The following is a 25443-nucleotide window of genomic DNA, read 5'->3' as shown; positions in this document are numbered from 1 at the left end:
TCTTTTAACACTGGAACTACCAAGGGGGAATCAGTTGATACAAATCACTTTTGTTACCAGAGAAGGGTCATCTGACACTAATCAGCATATCTTCTGTGAGCAGTGAGGTCTTCATTAGTCATTCCCATTCACACTCGCAAAACCACAGGGTTGGATTGCTCCAATTAGCATCTTGAGTGTTTGCAGGGCAGGGCTGCCTTGGCTGTGTCGGACAGTGGACCGCTCAGGCAGGCAATCGGGTGGACAACCTTTTTTACTGTCTGTACTGTATACTGAAGCTTGTGTTTGCTGAGACAAAAGAGCTGTTTGAGCTGCTATGGAAAGTTATTTGCTCATTGTGTGCTTCAACATAATAAACTGTGAACCTTGACAACTGAATGTTGGACTTGTCAAGACAAAATAAAGGTGCTTGTTGGGATTTGTCTCAGATGTTCTAACACTCAATTTTTTAAAAATGTAGACAGTCTGGTTTAGCTACAGTTCTGGATGCTAGTCTTAGTTTCATGCCACATGGCCCTCTCATCATTTTTACACCAACCCAGGAGTTAACAAGTCTGGATTTGCAAATATTCAATATGCTAATTGCAGCCATCCATAGTGAAACCCCCATTCACACCTAGGCTGCTTGATTGACTACTTTGCTTTGTCAAAGAAATGACCACCCAAACAAGCAGTTTTGTATCGGGGTCATTTGACGCCTTTCTGGTATTTCTTTATGTCCCAAAAAAACCTCTGGACTTCCAGAGTTAATAGGTAATAATAATAATAATAATAATAATAGGTAAAAAAAAATGGATAATTTATATTAATTTCTTAACTTCTCGTTTTTTTTTTTTTTTTTTAATTATATGAACTTTCACTTAACTTTGCTATGAATTTCACACAGGGCTACATTTAACTCGTATATAAATATCAGTCTTTGAACTTCTATATGATGAAGTTTCTTTCCACAGGAGTGCCCTTTCACAAAGATGTTTATTTTTCAAAAGCTCACGGAGAAAAAATGTACACATATTCTTTTGACTATGTTTTATAGTGTCTTATGCTGCAGCCATTTAATGTATTGCATCGTTTGTTTTAGGTGGTATTTCTACAAGTTAGTTAAGGGTTGACATCTTGCATATGTCAGGTGGGGAGTGTTCTGCCCTTGATCTTAAGTTGATTACTTATTAAGTTTGATTTCTTTCTAAACTGATATACTGTTCATCCGTCCACAAAATGTCACTATTTTAACTCCGGACTCTACAGTTTTTCTTTGGTTTTGCTATGTGCGCTTGGCTTCCCCTAGTGGTGACTTACTGGAAGCAGCTGGCAAAAATAAGTTATTTAGTTGGCAAAGAATCCTTGAGGTTTATAGACGCTACAGACCTCCTCTGCACTACACATCGTTGGGGACCCTTGATAAAACAGTCTTAAGTTTGCACGATTTCACAGAGGGTCTGATATTATTTGGGTGTGTTTATTCTATTACTTTGTTGTTATTTATGTGATGCGGAGCAACACGTTTTTGTGCTAAGCTAAATTAGCCACTTCATATGATTTGCTCAAAACGGAGCTAGTCTTCATGTGGCTTCTTCTTGGTGTTAGCCAGCTATTTTCTCCCGGTCGGCGGTCAGGGAATTGAAACTTGGAATCGAAATGTTTAAACTGACTATCAAACAATATACAGTGGTATTTCGACATATGATCTTTTCGACATCCAACGTAAAATTTGACTCATCGTCATTTATCTTGACATATGATGACATGTTCGAAACGCGGCAATTTATGACAGCGTCACAAATTGATTGTTCTCCCGCAGGACCGATGCACGGCGGATTTTCTCGTGAGAGAAATCTGCATGGGTCCCAAGAAGGTTAGTGCAGGCAATAAAGAAAGGAAAAGGTGATGTTTACCATTGAAATTAATGAGAAAATGATAGAAAAATATAAGCGTGGTGTGCGTGTGAGTAAACTGCTCGAAAATATGGCCGGTCTCCCCCAACCTCTGTTCTTTCTTTCTTTATTTATTTATTTTTAATCTGTCCTGTTTAGCTGCATGACATGGAGAATGGAGCTCTGAGTGTCCGATTGATCTGAACAGTTTTAATGTATCACATAGCAGTATGACATACATCCATTGTGATCATTCAACATACCTCGTTTATTAGGCAAAAGCAGCGAACAGGAAGGGGTTATAGGGGAACAAAAGAGGGAGAGAGAGACAGAAAAAAAAAAACACAACAACAAGAAATACATTAATCGCCAGCTCTAACTAACTATGAATATGTTGGAGCTATTGTTCGCTAGTTGTATTTCCGGTTGACACCATGTGGGGGGCCTGATAACCAAGGAAAGAGGGGGGTGGGTCTGAGAGATAAGTGATTGGAAGGGGTGAAGTGTACCTAAATCATCCATGTGGTCTAGAACCCAGTATTTGGGTGAATCCCTTGCGAGTGTGAGTATGTTGGCATCCGATTCTATGCTGTCTCTTCGCTAATCCAGACACCGAGGTTTCTTACTTCAGTGTGTCTAATTTTACCTAGTCATGCGTGAGTCTTATCTAACATGTGATAGTCCCGCAGGCGAATGGAGATGCTGCGTGGGTGCCACCCCAGGGCCCAGGGGCCCTCCAACCTCTGTTCGACAGTCACTATAAGTTAAGGTGATGATAAACACACTTTTTTATTTCAGATTAATTATTAATATTACTGTAACATTGGCAAGGAAGTCACCAGCTTCGTCAGGTTTTTAATCAATTTTTTTCAGAACTTGTGCAACACAACACGGCTTAGCTGACGACAACAACAACATGAAAAAAAGTCAAAACTTCCAACTCTACCGCTCTCCTCTCTCTCTCATCAGTCACACGGTGCGTTCAGAAACAGCATGCAAAACACAACCACCCCATAAGAAAAGGATTCGTTACATTATTATTATTATTCTGGTTTGTAGATATAATTTATTTCTTTTGCTAATGTGTAATTGCTCTTTGTACTGGTACCAGTAGTATTTAGCATAGTTTTTGGGCTTTGGAACGAACTCAACGAATTATAATGTATTCTTATGGGAAAATCCCGCTAGACATAATGACCATTTCGACATACAAACCAAGTCCTGGAACGAATTAAATTCGTATGTAGAGGCACCACTGTGCCAATAAAATATACACAATGAGGGGGTGCCCAAACATAGTGTAGAAGTTGCATGCATGCTAAAGGTGTCTGCGTGAAGACGCGCGCGCGCACACACACACATACACCTGTTGGTCTAGTCGCAGTTTAAAACAAAATTTTCACACATGAGTAACTGGAACAATTTTATTGGCTGTGCAAGGACGTATGCACACACAAGCAACACAAAGACATATGGGGGAACACAACAGCTGTCACTTTGGGGGTATTTGATGCTGTGCTTGAGTCTATATTCAAAAGGCTCCTCATAAGGATGTATTGCAAAATGATATTGGCATATAAAACACATGCACTCAGTTATTGAATTCCAAATTATAGGCTTTTAAAAAGTTTTTATATGTTCTCTACTATATTTCATACATATACTTACATACCTTGCCATATATGTAACTGTCTGAAAAGCTCAGTTCCAATCATGGACATCAGTGAATGAGTAAATACAAGCAACCTGAGCTAGGCATATAGACTGTATTGGCCTGTAAATGATCAGATCAGGGGGGTAAAGAGCATATTCCAGGAAGCTCAGTCCATGCATGGCTGACTGATGTAAAGAACTGGAACCATGTCAAAACGCTGAGAACATTCAATCAAAGATGTGCAAATGCTAACCTTCACCTGCATAATACTCTACAGACCTGCCAGTAAGCCAGTACGCACCAACCTCTCTCTACAGTCTAACATATAACTTATGTCACTCCAGCAACTAAGTGGGTGGTGTGGGTGGAAGTTTTCATGAAGTGAAATACATCTCTGGCAAACACTTGGGTAAGATTAGATAGGATCGCGGCTGATTTACTGTCTCGGTTTCTTCTTGGCAGCCCTTATCTGACCACTGCTTGGCTGATTTATACTTCAGGGTGAACTGGTATCAATTAGACAAAACCTAAAGGAGTCATTACCTAAGTAGCAGAACCCTCTCTAGACTTGCTGGGATGCTTAAGAGTAATTGAAATAATATATTGTCACTCACCACAGGAATACACTTTCCACTTACCACAAGACCACTATAGGAAACTGATTCCATAGGGGCGGACATCACATCCCGAGTACAAGTGTTGTATGTCATCTAAGTCATTGGACATCCACGACGTGATAAATGTTGTTCAGTAACATATGTGCTAATTCATTATCCAAAAGTAAAGCAAGTAATTCTTGGGGGAATTTGCAAATATGTTTTCGTTTGTAAGCGTTCTGGAATTGCAAGCAAAACAAATACTGCAGCTTATTTTCTCTTGTGTTACCAAGATCTTCTTGCATCACACACAATAAAAAAAGACTGTAAAACAATCTTTGTAAGGCAACTAACTGCATATAAATCTAAAAAAACAAACAAACAAAAAGATAACAATAAAAGTTAGTCACTTATTTCATAGATAGACTAGATTAGACTACTGTAAGCTAAAAAATCTTTCAATTTACTCAAAAACCAACAGTGTGCCGTATAATCAGATGCGCCTTATACATATATTGGTTTATTCATGGCATGACAGTCCTTTTTTGCGCAGCTCCATCTAGTGGATGCATAACACAACCCAAACCACTACCACTACTACTACTACTACAACTGCACCTTATAATGCTGTGCACCCTATACAGTGGTACATCTACATATGAAATAAATTTGTTCCAAGACCTTGTTTGTAAGTCGAAATGGTCGTATGTCAAGCAGGATTTTCCCGTAAGAATAAATACCAATAAACAAATAAAAACCACCATACTCTTGTACAGTAGGTGGTGGTATGCACCTGTTAGTTGCTTGCAATCCGCCATTAACTTTTGTTTTTGTTTTTTTAGCTTGTTAATCTTCTGTTTACAGTGCACTTTTGTTGCTTTTTTTTCCATTCTGCACAGTTTTAAAGAAGACTTAGCATTCAGTGAATTTTGTGGTTCTTTTTTGAAATATTGACTCAGATCTGTGTACAGTGATACCTCTACATACAAAGTTAATTCGTTACAGGACCATGTTTGTAAGTCGAAATGGTCGTATGTCAAGCAGGATTTCCCCTTAAGAATACATGATAATTCCATTAATTCGTCCCACAGCCCCAAAACTTAATATATTATTAACTATATATTATATTAACTAAATAGTTAATATATACTGCTGGTACTATTACAAATGGAGATTACACATAGCACGACAAATAAATTATAAATAAAAATCGGTATAATAAAATAATAATAACAATAATTCCTGTAATAATGTAACAAATCGGGTTCTAATGTGACGGCCGTGTTTTGCATGCTGTACCTGAACTTACTGCGTGGCTGACGTGACAGAGTAAGAAAGGTGAAGTAGAGATTTTACTTTCTCTTTTAATGTTTTGTTGCTGGCGTCAACTGCGGCAGACAGTAGGCGTGTTGTGTTGCACAAGTTCTAAAATAAATGATTAAAAACCTGATGACGTGGCGATTACTTTGACGATGTTACCACAATGATAATTGTCACCTTAATTTATAGTGGCCGATTGAATGGAATGGAGGTCGGAGGAGGACCGCCGAGTTCGTAGGCATACACTGTTGGCCAAAAGTATTGGCACCCCTGCAATTCTGTCAGATAATGCCCACTTTCTCCTAGAAAATGATTGCAATTACAAATGCTTTGGTAGTAATATCTTTATTTATTTTGCTTGCAACGAAAAACACAAAAGAGAATGACAAAAAAAATTAAATCAATATCATTTTACACAAAACTCCAAAAATGGGCCAGATAAAAGCATCGGCGCCCTTTGAAAAATTATGTAATGCTTCTCTAATTTGTGTAATTAACAGCACCTGTTACTTACCTGTGCAACATAACAAGTGGTGGCAATAACTAAATCACACTTGCAGCCAGTTAAAATAGATTAAAGTTGACTGAACCTCTGTCCTGTGTCTTTGTGTGTACCACATTGAGTATCGAAAAATAAAGAAGACCAAAGAACTGTCTGATGACTTGACAAGCAAAATTTTGAGGAAGCATGGGCAATCTCAAGGCTACAAGTCCATCTCCAAAGACCTGAATGTTCCTGTGTATCAGTGTGAAGCCCATGGCACTGTGGCTAACCTCCCTAGATGTGGACGGAAAAGAAAAATCGATTTTCAACGAAAGATTGTGCGGATGGTGGATAAAGAACCTCGACTAACATCACAACAAGTTCAATCTGTCCTGCAGTCTGAGGGTACAACAGTGTCAACCCGTACTGTCTGTCAGCGTCTGAATGAAAAGGGACTCCATGGTAGGACCCAGGAAGACCCCACTTCTGACCCAGAGACATAAAAAAATAACATTAAAAAAGCCAGGATGGAATTAATCAAAACTTTCCTAAGAAAGCCAAAAACGTTTTTGAAGAATGTTCTCTGGACAGATGAAACAAAAGTAAAGCTTCATGGGGAAAGGCATCAACATACAGTTTACAGGAGAAAAACGAGGCCTTCAAAGAAAAGAACATGGTACCCACAGTCAAACATGGCGGAGGTTCGCTGATGTTTTGGGGTTGCTTTGCTGCCTCTGGCACTGGACTGCTTAACCATGTGCATGGCATTATGAAGTCTGTAGACTACCAACAAATTTTGCAGCATAATGTAAGGCCCTGTGTGAGAAAGCTGGGTCTCCCTCTGAGGTCATGGGTCTTCCATCAGGACAATGACCCAAAACACACATCAAAAAGCACTAGTAAATGGTTTGAGATAAAGCACTGGAGATTTCTAAAGTGGCCAGCAGTAAGTCCAGATCTTAATCCCATTGAACACCTGTGGAGAGATCTGAAAATGGCAGTTTGGAGAAGGCACAGTTCAAATCTCAGAGACTTGGAGCAGTTGGCCTAAGAAGAATGGTCTAAAATTCCAGCAGAGCATTGTAAGAAACTCATTGACGGGTAATGTAAGCAGTTGTTCGCAGTTATTTTGTCTAAGGGTTGTGCTACCAAGTATTAGACTAAGGGTGCCAATACTTTTGTCTGGCCCATTTTTGGAGTTTTGTGTAAAATGATAATGATCCCCCCCATGTTCTTTTGCGTTTTTTTCATTGCAAGCAAAATAAATGAAGATATTGCTACCAAAACATTTGTAATTGCAATCATTTTCTGGAAGAAATTGGGCATTATATGACAGAATTGCAGGGGTGCCAATTGTTTTGGCCAGCAGTGTACAACCATCAAAAAGTCATCTTATATCATTCCGTATGTCCTCTTTAATTATGCCTGTGAAGATGATGAAATCATTGTTTTGGTGAAATGGTTATTCATGTAAAAAACATCATCCGATGTGGGAGAAAATTCATACTATTTAAAGAGTAGACGGAACAGATTTGCTCACTTTGAAGGTTATTCAAGGACATAAGGATAATATCAACAATGACATTTAAATAAATAATTGTTAGTTTTTTTCTAGTTGTTCCAGTGAGCAGACATTTTCCGTCCAAAAGTGTGAGATGGTAAAATCTTTCTAAACAGGTGGGGTGTTAAAATTGGGTGCTGGTGTGTCAAGGGGTTGAAGAGGGTCCAAAGAGGCAATGGACTGAGGTGAAAGCTTTCTATGTCAGACTACATATGTACGTGAAAAAGTAGGAGTGTGTGCACGCGTGTGTGTGTTCGTAGGAAGTCGGGGGCACTCTTTGGGCAGTCTGATGGAGAGCTGAGAGATTAGGGAAGGTCTTGTTTCATGGCCTTTTGGACATCTGTTCTCTCTCTTTTTGCCCACCTCCCTCCTTTCTCTCACTGAACTATGAATGCCCCTCTACCTTAGGGAGTGGTGAGCTGGGGACGGAGGGAGGAATGCGGGGCTTCCACTTGCTTTTCATTAACACAGGATCTGGTAACACACCTCACTGTCAACCTAATCCCCTCTCTCTCCATCTTGTTCCTTGGCAGAGCGTGGCTGCTATGACCAGGTACAGACACCCAGATGTTGGAGCAGCCAGAGTCTCATGAAGACAGGATGGGGTGGGGTGAGTGCAATGACATATTCAGGGAAGACCTGTAGTTTGCCTGCTTTCTATTCTTACTTCATGCCCTATATCATATCTCATTCTTTTCCTTTTTTCCCATTCTTTTATTCATTGACGTCTTTTTCCAGTGTTTCTTGACTCACCTCCACAACATCTGCTCTTTGTGCACTAATTAATTTTGTCTGCATCTTCATTCTGCTGATTTTTCTCAGTATTTGCATCAATCTTTAACCACACTTCTTTCAAAACTATTTTCCTTGCCTCTTTCTTTCCCCTGTCCTACATTTCGCTCCATGAACATTTTTGCTCAGTTCTGCTGTAGTCCATCAATATCAACTATCATCCACTCAGGGCCAGGAGTGCATCAAGAGTAGCAGCAGTAGTGGTCCGTATTGTAGCAGTAGTCTTATTACATTCCCTTGTCTAACATCTCACATGTACAACCATTCCCATGGGGGTCATTCCCACTGGCTGATTGAGGCCGCTCGAACTGGAATACAAACTTTCATCTGAGCAAATTTCCAAGGTATCTTTTTTCAGAGGTAAAGACTGGAAAGGAGAGTGTGGAGTGGTGAGTGATGGAGGTGCAGAGTCTAAGTATAAAAAAAGGGAAGTCAAATTGGGAGATAAATCGATTGTAACCAACAATCAGTCGGCGTAATTGAAGACATATGTCTCATTCTGATGGCAACAAAACTGGAAATGCTGTGAGAATGCTTCTTTGGGAAACACAGACAATTCCTGATATGCCAAGAGCTGCACAAGAGCCCTCAGTTATCAGCAGGGAAAAAAAGGTGAAGCAAACATATCACTCAGCGGCAAAACTTAGGACATCTGCTTTAAAAATACTGTTTCCCACACACAAACATTAACTGACTTTTGGTATTCCATTGGCAACGTCGACAGGTTTCACCCCACATGAACTTTTCAGCATTCTTTCAAAAATGGGGCCAAGAGATGAAATATTAGCAACTTTAATGTGTTAGACATCACAGGTTCTCACCAAGTGCTTAAATAGGGATTACGAGGAAGCAAATAAAAAGTTTTGCAGCGTACGCTGACAGTGTTAGATTTATGGCTTCACTATTCAGAACACACATGTAAAATGTCGACATAATCTTGTTGGGCCGTAATGTCAAACATTTTCCAGCCAAACTGCAGTAATATCACAAAACACCAGGGGTGCAAACTAAATATTTGTAGTAATTCACCAGTATAACTATATGAGGGGAGATAGTTTTAGAATATGCTTGTTCATAGACTTCATTATATACAGTGGGGCAAATAAGTATTTAGTCAACCACTAATTGTGCAAGTTCCCCCACTTGAAAATATTAGAGAGCCCCGTAATTGTCAACATGAAAAAACCTCAACCATGAGAGACAGAATGTGGAGGAAAAAAAACAGAAAATCACATTGTTTGATTTTTAAAGAATTTATTTGCAAATCATGGTGGAAAATAAGTATTTGGTCAATACCAAAAATTCATCTCAATACTTTGTTATGTACCCTTTGTTGGCAATAACGGAGGCCAAACGTTTTCTGTAACTCTTAACACGCTTTTCACACACTGGTCCTGGTATTTTGGCCCATTCCTCCATGCAGATCTCCTCTAGAGCAGTGATGTTTTGGGGCTGTCGTTGGGCAACACGGACTTTCAACTCCCTCCACGGATTTTCTATGGGGTTGAGATCTGGAGACTGGCTAGGCCACTCCAGGATCTTGAAATGCTTCTTACGAAGCCACTCCTTTGTTGCCCTGGCTGTGTGTTTGAGATCATTGTCATGCTGAAAGACCCAGCCACGTCTCATCTTCAATGCCCTTGCTGATGGAAGGAGATTTTCACTCAAAATCTCTCGAACATGGCCCCATTCAGTCTTTCCTTTACACAGATCAGTCGTCCTGGTCCCTTTGCAGAAAAACAGCCCCAAAGCATGATGTTTCCACCCCCATGCTCAACAGTGGGTATGGTGTTCTTCGGATGCAATTCAGCATTCTTTCTCCTCCAAACACGAGAACCTGTGTTTCGACCAAAAAGTTCTATTTTGTTTTCGTCTGACCATAACACATTCTCCCAGTCCTCTTCTGGATCATCCAGATGCTCTCTAGCAAACTGCAGATGGGCCTGGACGTGTACTTTCTTCAGCAGGGGGACACGTTTGGCAGTGCAGGATTTGAGTCCCTGGCGGCGCATTCTGTTACTGATAGTAGCCTTTGTTACTATGGTCCCAGCTCTCTGTAGGTCATTCACTAGGTCCCCCCGTGTGGTTCTGGAATTTTTGCTCACCGTTCTTGTCATCATTTTGATGCCACGGGGTGAGATCTTGCATGGAGCCCCAGATTGAGGGAGATTATCAGTCTTGTGTTCCATTTTCTAATAATTGCTCCCACAGTTGATTTCTTTACACCAAGCGTTTTACCTATTGCAGATTCAGTCTTCCCAGCCTGGTGCAGGTCTACAATTTTGTCTCTGGTGTCCTTCGACAGCTCTTTGGTCTTGGCCATAGTGGAGTATGGAGTGTGATGGACAGGTGTCTTTTATACCGATAATGAGTTAAAAATGGTGCCATTAATACAGGTAACGAGTGGAGCCTCGTTAGAAGTTAGACCTCTTTGGCAGCCAGAAATCTTGCTTGCGTGACCAAATACTTATTTTCCACTCTAATTTGGAAATAAATTCTTTAAAAATCAAACAATGTGATTTTCTGTCCCCCCCCACATTCTGCCTCTCATGGTTGAGGTTTACCCATGTTGACAATTACAGGCCTCTCTAATCTTTTCAAGTACGAGAACTTGCACAATTGGTGGTTGACTAAATACTTATTTGCCCCACTGTATTGACATGACACTTCCGCCAGACCCTGCGCCACGCCTACGGTAGGGGGCCTGCCCACACTCAGCTTCAGTTAAGGCTAAGTAATGCTTAGCAGTCGGTCGCAGTAACTATTAAAACCAACGTAATGCTGGATTTAGGTAAAAAAAGTACGAAAGCTGTATGTGGTATACACACAGGAAGGATTGTCTCAGGAGTGATTTGTTCGAGGATTCAAGGTAATTATAATAGTTTCGTACCATGCATACCATCCATGGATTTAAGGATTTATTCACAAGAATTTTCAACGTAAAAAGCTCTTTGTGGTGATAAGGCGGTGCCACAGTGGCTTAAAGACTAGCAGCACATTCAACATACAGTGCCTTGCAAAAGTATTCGGCCCCCTTGAATCTTGCAACCTTTCGCCACATTTCAGGCTTCAAACATAAAGATATGAAATTTAATTTTTTTGTCAAGAATCAACAACAAGTGGGACACAATCGTGAAGTGGAACAACATTTATTGGATAATTTAAACTTTTTTAACAAATAAAAAACTGAAAAGTGGGGTGTGCAATATTATTCGGCCCCTTTACTTTCAGTGCAGCAAACTCACTCCAGAAGTTCAGTGAGGATCTCTGAATGATCCAATGTTGTCCTCAATGACCGATGATGATAAATAGAATCCACCTGTGTGTAATCAAGTCTCCGTATAAATGCACCTGCTCTGTGATAGTCTCAGGGTTCTGTTTAAAGTGCAGAGAGCATTATGAAAACCAAGGAACACACCAGGCAGGTCCGAGATACTGTTGTGGAGAAGTTTAAAGCCGGATTTGGATACAAAAAGATTTCCCAAGCCTTAAACATCTCAAGGAGCACTGTGCAAGCCATCATATTGAAATGGAAGGAGCATCAGACCACTGCAAATCTACCAAGACCCGGCCGTCCTTCCAAACTTTCTTCTCAAACAAGGAGAAAACTGATCAGAGATGCAGCCAAGAGGCCCATGATCACTCTGGATGAACTGCAGAGATCTACAGCTGAGGTGGGAGAGTCTGTCCATAGGACAACAATCAGTCGTACACTGCACAAATCTGGCCTTTATGGAAGAGTGGCAAGAAGAAAGCCATTTCTCAGAGATATCCATAAAAAGTCTCGTTTAAAGTTTGCCACAAGCCACCTGGGAGACACACCAAACATGTGGAAGAGGGTGCTTTGGTCAGATGAAACCAAAATTGAACTTTTTGGCCACAATGCAAAACGATATGTTTGGCGTAAAAGCAACACAGCTCATCACGCTGAACACACCATCCCCACTGTCAAACATGGTGGTGGCAGCATCATGGTTTGGGCCTGCTTTTCTTCAGCAGGGACAGGGAAGATGGTTAAAATTGACGGGAAGATGGATGCAGCCAAATACAGGAACATTCTGGAAGAAAACCTGTTGGTATCTGCACAAGACCTGAGACTGGGACGGAGATTTATCTTCCAACAGGACAATGATCCAAAACATAAAGCCAAATCTACAATGGAATGGTTAAAAAATAAACGTATCCAGGTGTTAGAATGGCCAAGTCAAAGTCCAGACCTGAATCCAATCGAGAATCTGTGGAAAGAGCTGAAGACTGCTGTTCACAAACACTCTCCATCCAACCTCACTGAGCTTGAGCTGTTTTGCAAGGAAGAATGGGCAAGAATGTCAGTCTTTCGATGTGCAAAACTGATAGAAACATACCCCAAGCGACTTGCAGCTGTAATTGGAGCAAAAGGTGGCGCTACAAAGTATTAACACAAGGGGGCCGAATAATATTGCACGCCCCACTTTTCAGTTTTTTATTTGTTAAAAAAGTTTAAATTATCCAATAAATTTTGTTCCACTTCACGATTGTGTCCCACTTGTTGTTGATTCTTGACAAAAAATTAAAATTTTATATCTTTATGTTTGAAGCCTGAAATGTGGCGAAAGGTTGCAAGGTTCAAGGGGGCCGAATACTTTTGCAAGGCACTGTATTTGCTAGCTGCCCGTTTTTTTTTTTTTTTTTTGCTTTCAACTAATAATCAAGACTGTTTTACATCCATATCTATAAAGAAGTCAGGGATTTGAGCAATTATTCACAAGAATTTTCAACGTAAAAAGCTCTTTGTGGTGATAAGGCGGCGCCACAGTGGCTTAAAGACTAGCAGCACATTCGACATATTTACATAAAATAAATGCTAACAGCCCATTTTTTGTTGTTGTTGTTGCTTTTAACCAAAAATTGAGACTGTTTTACGTTCATATCTATAAAGAATCCAGGGATTTAAGCATTTAGTCACAAGAATTTTCAACGTTAAAAAAATATTTGTGTTTTCACCTGGTCAGCTTTGATGGAGTTAGGCCCCTTATTAATTGGCCCTGCGCCCCGCCAATATATTATGAAGTCTATGGCTCACTGTTATAAGATAAAACACAATCGAACCTATGGTTAAATGTAGGTGTGTGCTTCTGCTCTCAAAAAAAATGTCAAGCCTGATGTCACGAGAAGTCTAGGGCCTTGTTAAGACTGGCAGCCAAAATCTGATTTTTAACCCATCTAGATTCAAACTGGATGGCTCTTTTGTCGTCTGGACAGTTAAAAAGCACATAAATCTGATTTTTGCAAGACTGATTTAAACCACATATGGGAGTTAGTTTCAAATCAGACAAGCAGTATGGCCCAGCATTGCCGGGCATAGTACTTGTGCTGGGTTGTTGGGGCTAAACCGACACATAGAAACCTCAAACTCAGCAGCACCCACCGTTGCTTAGGTGAAAAGGTGAAAATTGGCATTTTTTTTGTCTCAAATTAATTTTCCTCACTAAATTGAGGCCTACAGAGATAAAACCCATCCAAGAACACTCCCAGATACATGAAGTACAACGGTGTAAAATTTCGTCAAAATCTCTCCAGCCGTTTTGGCGTCCATAAAACATGAACATACAGACAGCCACACAGATAAACTCGACTTTATAGAGATTAAGACATCCAGCCGAAATGAACTCCTTATTAATATTCTGGAAAAATGTACATTTAAAAAAAAAAATCCAGCGTCTTCTTGTGGAGTACTCAAAGCCACAACCTATCCAAACAATTTTTGGAGTTTCGAATTAAATTTCCGCATTAAATGGAAGCCTACAAAGATCAAACACATCTAAAAACACTCCCAGACACCTAAAGAAACACTTTATACAATTTCATCCGAATCCACCAAGCTGTTTTGGAGTCTATAAGGAACAAACACACACATACAAAGTTCCATTTATATAAAGTATAGATATGAATATGGACCAGATGCATCGCAGTCTGAACAGGTCGGATGGGATTTCACTGTCCATGACATCACTCCATGTAGGATGATGCCTTTGTTGCCACAGCAAAGTGTGTGTTAATAATGTGGACCAGTCTGAACAGGCCCAGATCTGATTTGGTCATGGAGTGTACTCATATAGCGCTTTATCTACATTATTACAATTCCCAAAGTGCTTTACATTAGCACACATTTACCCTTTCACGCACACATTCACACACCAATGGTGCTGCTGCCATGCAAGGCGCTGCCAACCCATTGGGGGCAAGTTAGGGTTTAGTGCCTTGCCCAAGAGCAGTTTGACAGTGGGCAGTCATAGCCGGGAATCGAACTGCTGACCCTTCGGTCCCAGGACAACTCAAGCTATCAACTGCTCCACGACCGCCCATTTTTATATTTAGACACTTGCTAAAAATAGTGTGAACAGTGAGACCTCCATGAAGTTGGCACTCCAATCAGACGCAAATTTATAGAACAATTATGTCATAGGATTGTGCTAATTTGTGCTCAAAAAGTTTTCATTTGTGCTGCTATTGTTTTTGAGATATTACCAATTCTTTTATAGGTCAATCTGAGGTCAACCAGCACCCCAATTTGATTAAAAACGGCTAAGAATTGTTCAACTGTTTGTGTTACATTTGTGCTGGTTTGTGCTGTAAAAACTTTCGTTTGTGCTGCTATCATTTTCTAAATATTGAGATATTAATTTCGAGTGATGGCGTCACGCAGCCCCTCTTTTATTACAAAATGGACCCGAAATGATGCTATTCGCTAAAGCTATGTTTGTGCTATAACATTTTTTTCGTTTGTGTTGCTAACGTTTTATCAATATTTAGATATTAATTTCGAGTGATGACGTCAATCATTACATCTCCGTCGCAGCTGGCGAAGCGTACAAACACTCTAAATAACAAAGGGGTGTCACAAAAACTAGCGCAAAAGTAGCACAAATGAATAGCTCTCCTTTGGGTCCATTTTGCAGTGTGTGTGTGTGTGTGTGTGTGGGGGGGGGGGGCTGTGAGTAATGTTATCACTTGAAATTAATATCTCAAGCCCAACCCATGTCAGCTTAGGGTCATGTCATCTCAAGCCAATATTGAGAGAGTTGGTACGCTTCGTCAGCCACAACAGAGGTGTTGCGATTCACATCATCACTCAAAATTATTATTTAAATATATATGGCGGAAAACTCAGGTGACTTGAAGTTCCGCTCGGAGACACCTAATTCAAACGCAACAGTTCCTTTGGCTTAAAATACAGCAGTTTATTTTCAGGAGGGGTGCAGGAGCAGAAACTGCTTTTTCAGCCTTGTCTGTGTTTTTTTAATGATAGCAGCAAAAACTGAAATTTTTACGGTACAAATGTAGCATAAACAAATGGCACCATTTTGGGTCCATTTTGCAATTAATGGGGGGGGGCTATGTGACGTCATCACTATTAATAATAGTAATTAATATCTCAAAAACGATATCAGCACAAATGAATTTTTTTACAGCACAAATGATTGCCATCATTTTTAGCCATTTTAAATCAAAACGAGCACAAACGAATGACATAACTTTTCTATAAATTTGCGTCTGATGGGGGGACAACTTCACGGCGTTAACAGTCAGCCCTAAAAATGAGGAAAAATCCCATTGGAATCAGCAATGCCTGCAGTTTGAATGCAGCCTAAGTAAAGTGTTTTGTTCAGTAAGCAGCAAAAGATGTTACATTTTGATTACTTTCTTTGTTAGTTGTTCAATTTTTGCAATACACAAGAGAAAGCTAAGCCACAACACACTGTGACACAAAAAGAAGAAACAAAAACCTAATATGTGTGACAGAGGCTTACAGTATAGTAAAATTCCAGCATCGGCAAGTGTGAGGTTACATAAAGTCGAGGGCGAGAATATATTATCTTAATGTTTTACTAATTGGTTACCTTGATTTACAGTTAAAACAACTACATAAAAATACACAATTTTATTAAGCGAGACTCATTAATCTTTCAGAGCATGAATTCTTCTTCATTGGTCATTAAATTTAAGACTGTGGGAATGTTCTTCTCATTCTCTAATACTTCACAAATACCAGCTCTTAATCTTACTTTATTACATTTTTTTCTTCTATCAATATACTGTATCTAACCAAACTGGAGGCTGACTGACATCCTGTAACAAATTGAGTTCATCCATAAGAGGTTCCAGTATACGTGTTTATCAGAGTCAACACATCCATGATGGAAAAAAGTTGATGAAAATTGGGGCAGCATGTAAGATTGTGTCATTGTGTAGTTAAGTAGACTTAAGTAAACAAAATGCTAGTTGTTTGAGGTTTAAATTAGATGCTTTGACACACACATATCCTAGTATAATGTAACCCTATATCAACATCTGTAAAACAGATGCAGGCACTTACAGTATGTAGCCCTGCTCCAATTTTGTCTTTGTCCCTCAGAAACTGTAGTGAGCACTTCCACAGCAATGTAGCATGTACAAACATGCCACTTGGAATTGAAACCTCTATCTACTACATGGAAAAGATATGGGTCTTTTGTCAAAGCTTTTCATGATTACAAATGTTTTTGCCTATGGAAAATTTGCAAAGCATGCACCACGGTCTTATAACTGGGGATGTGGCTAAAGACAGAACTGACCAATCACATTTAAATATTTTAATGAGTATTAAATAGTTCTTAACACTAAATACAATAAAGTGAAGGCTATCCTTGTCAAGTGAATAACACTTGGCAGTGACATTACCAACCAAAATTATGCAAAGACAAGAAAAAAACTGATCATGGAGGCTGTGAAAAGGCCTTCAACTGCATCATTAAATTAGCTGCTGGAATATACGGCAAGTGTGACTTGTTTCCTACATATGACAACAATTTACTGTATTACTTATGTCTGGGCTATGGGGTAAGGAAGAAAGATGGGTACAACAAGTCAAGAGCCTGGCTAAATTTAGCAAACACATGCTGTCCTCCAAAAGCATGCTGGAGACATTTTTATGGTATGATGAAACCAAGGATGAATTTCTTATTTACCAGCCGTAATTTTTAAGGTACTGTAGTGCAAAATAACACTGCATATCAACAAAAGAACACCACACCACAGTAAAGCATAATGGTGGCTTTGGGGCTGTTTTTCTTCAGATGGTCTTTGGGCTCGGTGCACCCATACATAAGGATTTTCAGATCTTAAAAGATTGTTAATCTGTCACAGACTCTCCACATATAACAGTTTTGGTCTTATTATGTGTGGTGTTTTCTGATAATTTCAACAAAGAACACCACACTTAAGGATTCCGTTCCACCATAGAGTCTAAGACATGTCTTACATGCTTCCCCGCTTCCCGCCAAGTGGCATGCAAGTCTAGTCTCCCTAAGTGTCTCGACGTCTCGCTTGGGGTCGTACGAGCGCCTCGTGTCAACAAAATCCCTCATCTGCTCAGAGTTCCCCTCTTTCTCATCCTTATTGTTTATGGCAGAGGTGGACTGACCATCGGGCACTTCCTGGTGGACTGATTCACATTTTTGGACCGGTGTCGCTTTAATAAAAAAAAAAAAAAAAAAAAAAAAAAGTTTCTCGGCGTTGGCACGCGGCCCATTTGTTAATCCAATTTTTGTTAGTCATATGCAGTGTTTTCGTCAACGATGCCGATTTAGAAAATATTTCCTCAACGAACAATTTTTTCATGACGACGTGCTGAAAAGGTGTCTTTGGAGACTAAAACATAAGGACATTGATGCCAGTTGTCTTCTGACGACATAAGAACGAGATACATTCGCCAGTTTCCGTCATAAATTCACAATGTGTGATATTTTCTTATTGTATGTGTAGTTAGCACGCATTGAGCAGTGTTTGGTCGTGTCACTCATCTGATGTGCTGCACTCCCCCAGCACATACACCCTCTAGGAAACTCTTGGAAAACATTTTACATACAGTTCGTGATGTCCAGGTAAATTGCAAATAATGTGCTGTTTTCCTGCTGAGTGTGTATCATCATGAAAATGGTGATATCCTGGTAGACTCGATGGTTATATGCTCGTTCGTCGTGTTCATTCGAAATTGTTGGAAACCTTTTATTTATTTATTTATTCATGGACTAACACTTTTGAAGTTCATAGAAGAAAACATTTTGAAAATTGTTGACTAAAACTAGACGAAGACGAACACATTTTGAAATGACTAAAATATGACTAAGACAAATAAGTATTTTCGTCCAAAAGACTTAAGACGAAAATTAAAATGGCTCCCAAAACCAACACTGGTCCAATGAAATATATCAGTGCTCCGCTCACCCCGGACAACTGCGACGGAAATGAATGAGAGAGAGGTGCAGAGACGCGGCTGAAAAGCCGGTTGATGCGGCGAAATTTGGAAGAAAAACTGTTATGTTTAGTCACAGAAAAGCCTGTACAGCGTCAGCAAATGCGGGGATGTCACCAGGCGCTGTCGCCATGTTTCATGTGCGTGCGCGCGTGTGTATATGTGTGTGTAAAAACTAAAAAGAGTGATTAACATAAAGAAATTTATGAGTAGATTCTTAATTTACAGCGTTGTTTTAGTTTTCTATGAAGTCAGTTTGCATGTGCTGCAATTTATACCTATTTCCACAATGTTTAAAATCTTTAGCGATATAGTTGTACATTTCCCCAGGGGAGGACTAACAATAGTTTATCACATTTTATCTCATGCTAAACTGTTAAGCATGTTTTTAAAATTTGTAGCAGCAAAACAACACAACACTTATTAATAAATAATAAAATTGATTAAAATCAATAAAATAATATCAATACATACATTATTAAGAAATTAATAAACATTAAGCGCCTCTCTCTCTCTCTCCATTAGTTAAACCAGACAAATGAAGAAGCGGAGAGCCACAGGGAGAACATGCAGATTATAATTATTTCTACTTATTTCAATTTTGTTAATTACAGGATTTGTAATTAATCAACTGACCATAGTCTCAACTTTATTTTCGCCAGCCCTTATTTTGTACTGAATTTTCACAACCTTTTTAATGGATACGGCGTACAGTAAATATACGGGAACACTATACAAGCTACCCTGCAATTGCACCACCCCCGCTCGGATTTTAATTTTTGCGGGGAAAAAAACTATGTTTCACATGGGGCGCCGTTTGTAAAGCAGCACATGCTCAAAATTACGACAACATTTTCTCACAATTAGTGCCACACATTGTAATGTGGTGTGAAATTTTTAGAGTCCCTTTTTTTTTTTTGCACATTTACAACATTAGTTTAGCAACTTAAATATTTATTTTCAAATAAGAAGTTTTGGACCTGACTGTTTAAATCCAGAACTAAATATTTAATATAAATCTTAAATGTATATCTTATATCCTAAATGCTAAATCTGGAAACAGTTGGAATTAAATATGTAGCTTAATATGCAAATTCACATGACCGGAGACCGGAAGTAACAAAATAAAAACTGGTGGAGCAGCTGAGATTGTCTGTTTACGTTGCTTGAAAATGAATAAAACCTAGTCAACGGTGGCAGTCTGCTCTTGGACATGAGTCATTGTGATAATAACAATATACAGTGCCTTGCAAAAGTATTCGGCCCCCTTGAACCTTGCAACCTTCCGCCACATTTCAGGCTTCAAACATAAAGATATAAAATTTTAATTTTTTGTCAAGAATCAACAACAAGTGGGACACAATCGTGAAGTGGAACAAAATTTATTGGATAATTTAAACTTTTTTAACAAATAAAAAACTGAAAAGTGGGGCGTGCAATATTATTCGGCCCCCTTGCGTTAATACTATGTAGCGCCACCTTTTGCTCCAATTACAGCTGCAAGTCGCTGGGGGTAAGTTTCTATCAGTTTTGCACATCGAGAGACTGACATTCTTGCCCATTCTTCCTTGCAAAACAGCTCGAGCTCAGTGAGGTTGGATGGAGAGTGTTTGTGAACAGCAGTCTTCAGCTCTTTCCACAGATTCTCGATTGGATTCAGGTCTGGACTTTGACTTGGCCATTCTAACACCTGGATACGTTTATTTTTGAACCATTCCATTGTAGATTTGGCTTTATGTTTTGGATCATTGTCCTGTTGGAAGATAAATCTCCGTCCCAGTCTCAGGTCTTGTGCAGATACCAACAGGTTTTCTTCCAGAATGTTCCTGTATTTGGCTGCATCCATCTTCCCGTCAATTTTAACCATCTTCCCTGTCCCTGCTGAAGAAAAGCAGGCCCAAACCATGATGCTGCCACCACCATGTTTGACAGTTGGGATGGTGTGTTCAGGGTGATGAGCTGTGTTGCTTTTACGCCAAACATATCGTTTTGCATTGTGGCCAAAAAGTTCAATTTTGGTTTCATCTGACCAGAGCACCTTCTTCCACATGTTTGGTGTGTCTCCCAGGTGGCTTGTGGCAAACTTTAAACGAGACTTTTTATGGATATCTTTGAGAAATGGCTTTCTTCGTGCCACTCTTCCATAAAGGCCAGATTTGTGCAGTGTACGACTGATTGTTGTCCTATGGACAGACTCTCCCACCTCAGCTGTAGATCTCTGCAGTTCATCCAGAGTGATCATGGGCCTCTTGGCTGCATTTCTGATCAGTTTTCTCCTTGTTTGAGAAGAAAGTTTGGAAGGACGGCCGGGTCTTAGTCGATTTGCAGTGGTCTGATGCTCCTTCCATTTCAATATGATGGCTTGCACAGTGCTCCTTGAGATGTTTAAAGCTTGGGAAATCTTTTTGTAACCAAATCCGGCTTTAAACTTCTCCACAACAGTATCTCGGACCTGCCTGGTGTGTTCCTTGGTTTTCATAATGCTCTCTGCACTTTAAACATAACCCTGAGACTATCACAGAGCAGGTGCATTTATATGGAGACTTGATTACACACAGGTGGATTCTATTTATCATCATCGGTCATTTAGGACAACATTGGATCATTCAGAGATCCTCACTGAACTTCTGGAGTGAGTTTGCTGCACTGAAAGTAAAGGGGCCGAATAATATTGCACGCCCCACTTTTCAGTTTTTTATAAGTTAAAAAAGTTTAAATTATCCAATAAATGTTGTTCCACTTCACAATTGTGTCCCACTTGTTGTTGATTCTTGACAAAAAAATTAAATTTCATATCTTTATGTTTGAAGCCTGAAATGTGGCGAAAGGTTGCAAGATTCAAGGGGGCCGAATACTTTTGCAAGGCACTGTATATAGGTATAATACATGTTAAGGAGAAACTATTTAAAGAGTATTTTGTGTGCTCCTGCTTTTATTTTGTTACTTCCGGTCTCCAGTCATGTGAATTTGCATATTAAGCTAAATATTTAGTTCCGACCGTTTCCTGATTTAACATTTAGGATATAGGATATAGGTTTAAGATTTAAATTAAATATTTAGTTCTGGATTTAAACAATCAGGTCAAAAACTTCGTATTTAAAAATGAATATTTAAGTTGCTAAATAATGTAAATGTGAAAAGGACAAAAAAAAAAAAAGACTAAAAGTTTCACACCATTTTAAACACTGTGTGGCACTAAATGTGAGAAAATGAGCATGTGCTACTTTACAAACGGCACCCCATAGTTTCATAAGGGCTATCTTGGCCCAAAGTGGACAGGTATGTGATACATGAGGCTAGAGTTGCTTCAGTTACAAGAAAATGTTTTACAAAAGTACAAATCACCACGCTCTTTCTTATTTTCCCGTAAGTAACACAAGGTGGGCTGCCCAGGACAGAAATGGCAGGGCCATTTTCTAATTCCAGTCCATCCCCTGGTCTCCCGTAGTAGAATTTTGTATTGAAGTGCATCCGAATCATTTGTGCTCACAGGTGAACATGAACCATGTAGCCAAAGAAAATGGCGATCAAAGACGGTGGATAAAAAAAAGAGAAAAAAAATGCTTGGAATGGAAAAAAGCAACAACAAAAAATAAAGAGAAAGCATGACAAGAGTGTGCGTATCAATTGGAATTCAATTATTTCTTATGGAGAAAACATTCATGATACGAGCACTAGAGGCGTGCGAAATTTCCGATTCTTAGATTATTCACGATTTGGCCGTGGAAGATTTGAGAACGATTCACAAATATCCAAATTCCTTTTATTGAATTATACCAGGTAAAGTGGAAGTAAAACACAGTCGTTGGGACGCAATGAGGAACAGACCGAGAGTAAATATCATGTTCAACTCATGCCGCTAGATAAAAAAAAAACAATCATACCTGACTGCGGCTGACAGCCGCTACAAACAACGCCCAGTTGCTAGCTGCTACAAACATACGGCTACAGTAGATATCATATATATGTAGAACTAGATGCAAAATGACAGACGACGTCGGTGTTAGAACTTGTATTATTGAACAGAGATGCGAAATGACACTTTCCTGCGTAAGTAAACAGCCGCCATGTTAAAGCAGTAGACCTCTCTAGAAGGCTCTGTTGTAGTGAACCTAATTAACTTTTTATCTAAAATACTCCTAAATCGGCAGAATCTTGTCTTGAATCTATCTTTAAATGATTAAATAGTTTTAAACTTTGACAAAAGTAGACAGAAGGGAAATTATGTAATAACGAGCAATTTTAACAATTGTGACAGTTGAATCACAACATTAAATTGATTGAATGTAGTTTAAAGCTGCTGATACAGAATTGGGACTGGAGTTTTTTTATTTACTGTTATTTTCGTAAATTTGTTTACTGTTATATGTTAACTTGATACTGAAATAGTAGTTTGGTTTAGCCTGAGAGGATTTTTTAAAAATATTGGAACTAATGTACAAAACAAAAGGTGCCCAAAGATTCCCAGCTCTAACGAGCACATTCACATTACGAGCTTAGTCATGGAATGGACTGTACTGGTATCATAAGGGTCCACAGTATTTTCATTTTAGACATGCATTTGTTTGTTACATTTTAATGCGAGTGATTCACATATTTCTCTTTTACTCACCCTCAATACTTGGGCCTAACTTCAAGTTGAGATTACCCATCAGAGATGACACAGACACAGTCACGCTGGGCTTCATTGGATGGGCTTCCGTCTCCAGGACAACCACAATCTGTGTAGTTTGGACAGAGACCTTGTGGAAGGACAAAGCCAAGGCATCAATGCTGCTGGCTTTACTCAGGCCTGGACTTTGATGGGGTGGGGAAAAGGCCCTGCTTGGCAATTTTACAGGGGATGAATGCGGGGTGGCGGTGTTCCACGTGTGGTTTGGCAAGATTTTCTTCAGGTAGGCTTTGGTCTGCTCCAGTTTGACCAGTGTTGGGGTGATTTTCAAGGGGCGAGAGAACTGTAAATTCAGTTCAGCTGTGGAGGAAAGAACAGCAATGGAATTAGATGACTACAATTAAATACAAGCACATTGTGCTATCAAAATGTTACTACATGTTCACTGGACAGGATTCATGGCTGACAAAACAGGAAAATCTCTTGTGCCTGATTGTAGAATATTTATGAAGTGTTGAGTTAAAAGGAGGATATTAAGAGAGCTAAACGGAGCGATGCTTTCAGGTAGGTAGTGACAAATATATTGTTATCATACTCACACACATTTACTGCTCTTGAGGCTTTGTGGGTGGTTCAAACTGTGGTTTTGCTACAGTGCATGTGAAATCGCAATTTACTCGTCTTTTCGTTTAATGATGGGTAATTTGGTGAAGGGTTACTTGGTACAGTACGTGCAAATGCTAAAACAAGCTTTTATAATGTTAGTAACTGAAGACAAAACCTGAATAAATATAAAGTTGGGTGCGGTCCCTGTTAGTAATTTGAAAATCGACCATAACTAAACAAATTCCATTCGGTTCAATAAAAAAAGGGACACTCTTCATCAGTGTTCCACAGAAGAAAATGTTCTGCTACCAAACCCACAGGACACTGAATTTTATCGTATCTCATAAATCAAACTTCTTCTTTCTTTCTATGATGGTTCAGCTTTGCTTGCAAAAACGTGTTAAAGAACAGATGGTTCCAGTCCCGCTCTCCTGTTCTTATAATCAAACATACATAACATAAATGAATGTGGAAGAGCATAAAAGGGAATCTTTTCTTCATGAAAGACACATAAATTCAAGATGTCTTTTGGTTGTGCCTTTGTGCAGTGCAGTCTTCAAACACTTGACTGGAATTTACAGAGACACATGAATTAACTCCATGCTGTGTTACACCACTTCCATTATCCCATTTTTCCACTTGGTCGTGATGATGGGAGAGGGAAGCAGCTCAAAACAAGTCCAGCTGCTTTTCATGGTATCCTCAAGGCACTCGTGCTTCTAAGGGGGGGGGGGGGGGGGGTTAGGCCTTCCGTATGTACTGTATCATTCCCAGGTACAAGAACGAGATGACATGAACAGGAGCACTGCCAGGAGAGGCAAGCCATACACACACACAGTCCCAGCCACTGAAACCTGGATTCTTTTGTTTAATCCAGTGGAAGTGAGGCAGATGGTAAAAAGGAAGGATGGAACTGGAGGGCAGCGCTAGGTGCAATTTGCTGTGCAATGTAGCTTATCATTTCCACCTGACTTATGCCATGAAATTTTCCGGAGAAGGAATAAAAAGCGTATGCAGTATGCAGCTGTTCACTTTGACTGAGTTACTGTCCACCCCCACTTTTTTTACACCCGTTTATTCTCCTCCTCCGTTTCATGTAGCTCATCTTCTTGTCTTTCGCTTCTTTTAGTCAACCAGATATTTTAATTTTCCACAAGGCCCCATCCTAATCAACCCCACCCGTGCTGTAATCACATAAAGTTTGCTCTCATCACAGTCTGTGCTCTCTGCCTGACTGCCAACATTGTCTCTTTTTAATCCCACCCAGAAGAAAAAAGTACCCTTGCAACTAGTGCTCCAATGATTAATCGATTAACTCGAGTAATTTGATTAGACAAAAGCTTTTAATGAAATTTAGCTGCTTTGAAGATTTGTTTAATTAGAGTGGTGTTGTTATGGTTTGTTTTGAAAGTGGTTGCATTTACTTTTATTGATTTGGAAGGATACATTGCCCTCTAGTGGCATCAGTCAATATGACATAACTCATCTTGCATGGCTAGATCCAGCTGCTCCCTGTTAAGGACAACATAAGGTTGTAAGTTTTTGTTTGAGCTAATAATTGTTTATGCATTCATAATTTAGAGGTATATTTGATAAGATAATTATTAAATGGTGATTAAATATTTGCTTTTACCAATGAAGGCTCACAATAAAGTATTGATTATTGTGATG

The 25443-nt window shown here is 39.4% G+C and overlaps 1 protein-coding gene across 2 annotated transcripts in view; it reads right to left on the bottom strand.

Annotated features, from left to right (window-relative positions):
* Nucleotides 1–25443, bottom strand: part of LOC130914348 (intermembrane lipid transfer protein VPS13B-like) — a 625421-nt gene that overhangs the window by 172030 nt on the left and 427948 nt on the right. For both annotated transcript variants that reach the window (XM_057833447.1, XM_057833446.1), the window contains exon 38: nucleotides 23167–23526. In XM_057833447.1, coding sequence (XP_057689430.1) covers nucleotides 23167–23526 — 360 coding nt within the window. The remainder of the gene's footprint in view (nucleotides 1–23166; nucleotides 23527–25443) is intronic.

Source organism: Corythoichthys intestinalis, chromosome 4 (genome assembly GCF_030265065.1).
Source record: "Corythoichthys intestinalis isolate RoL2023-P3 chromosome 4, ASM3026506v1, whole genome shotgun sequence".
Lineage (NCBI taxonomy): Eukaryota > Metazoa > Chordata > Actinopteri > Syngnathiformes > Syngnathidae > Corythoichthys > Corythoichthys intestinalis.
Note: the sequence above shows the minus strand (reverse complement) of the source record. Positions and strands in the feature narration are given on the sequence as shown.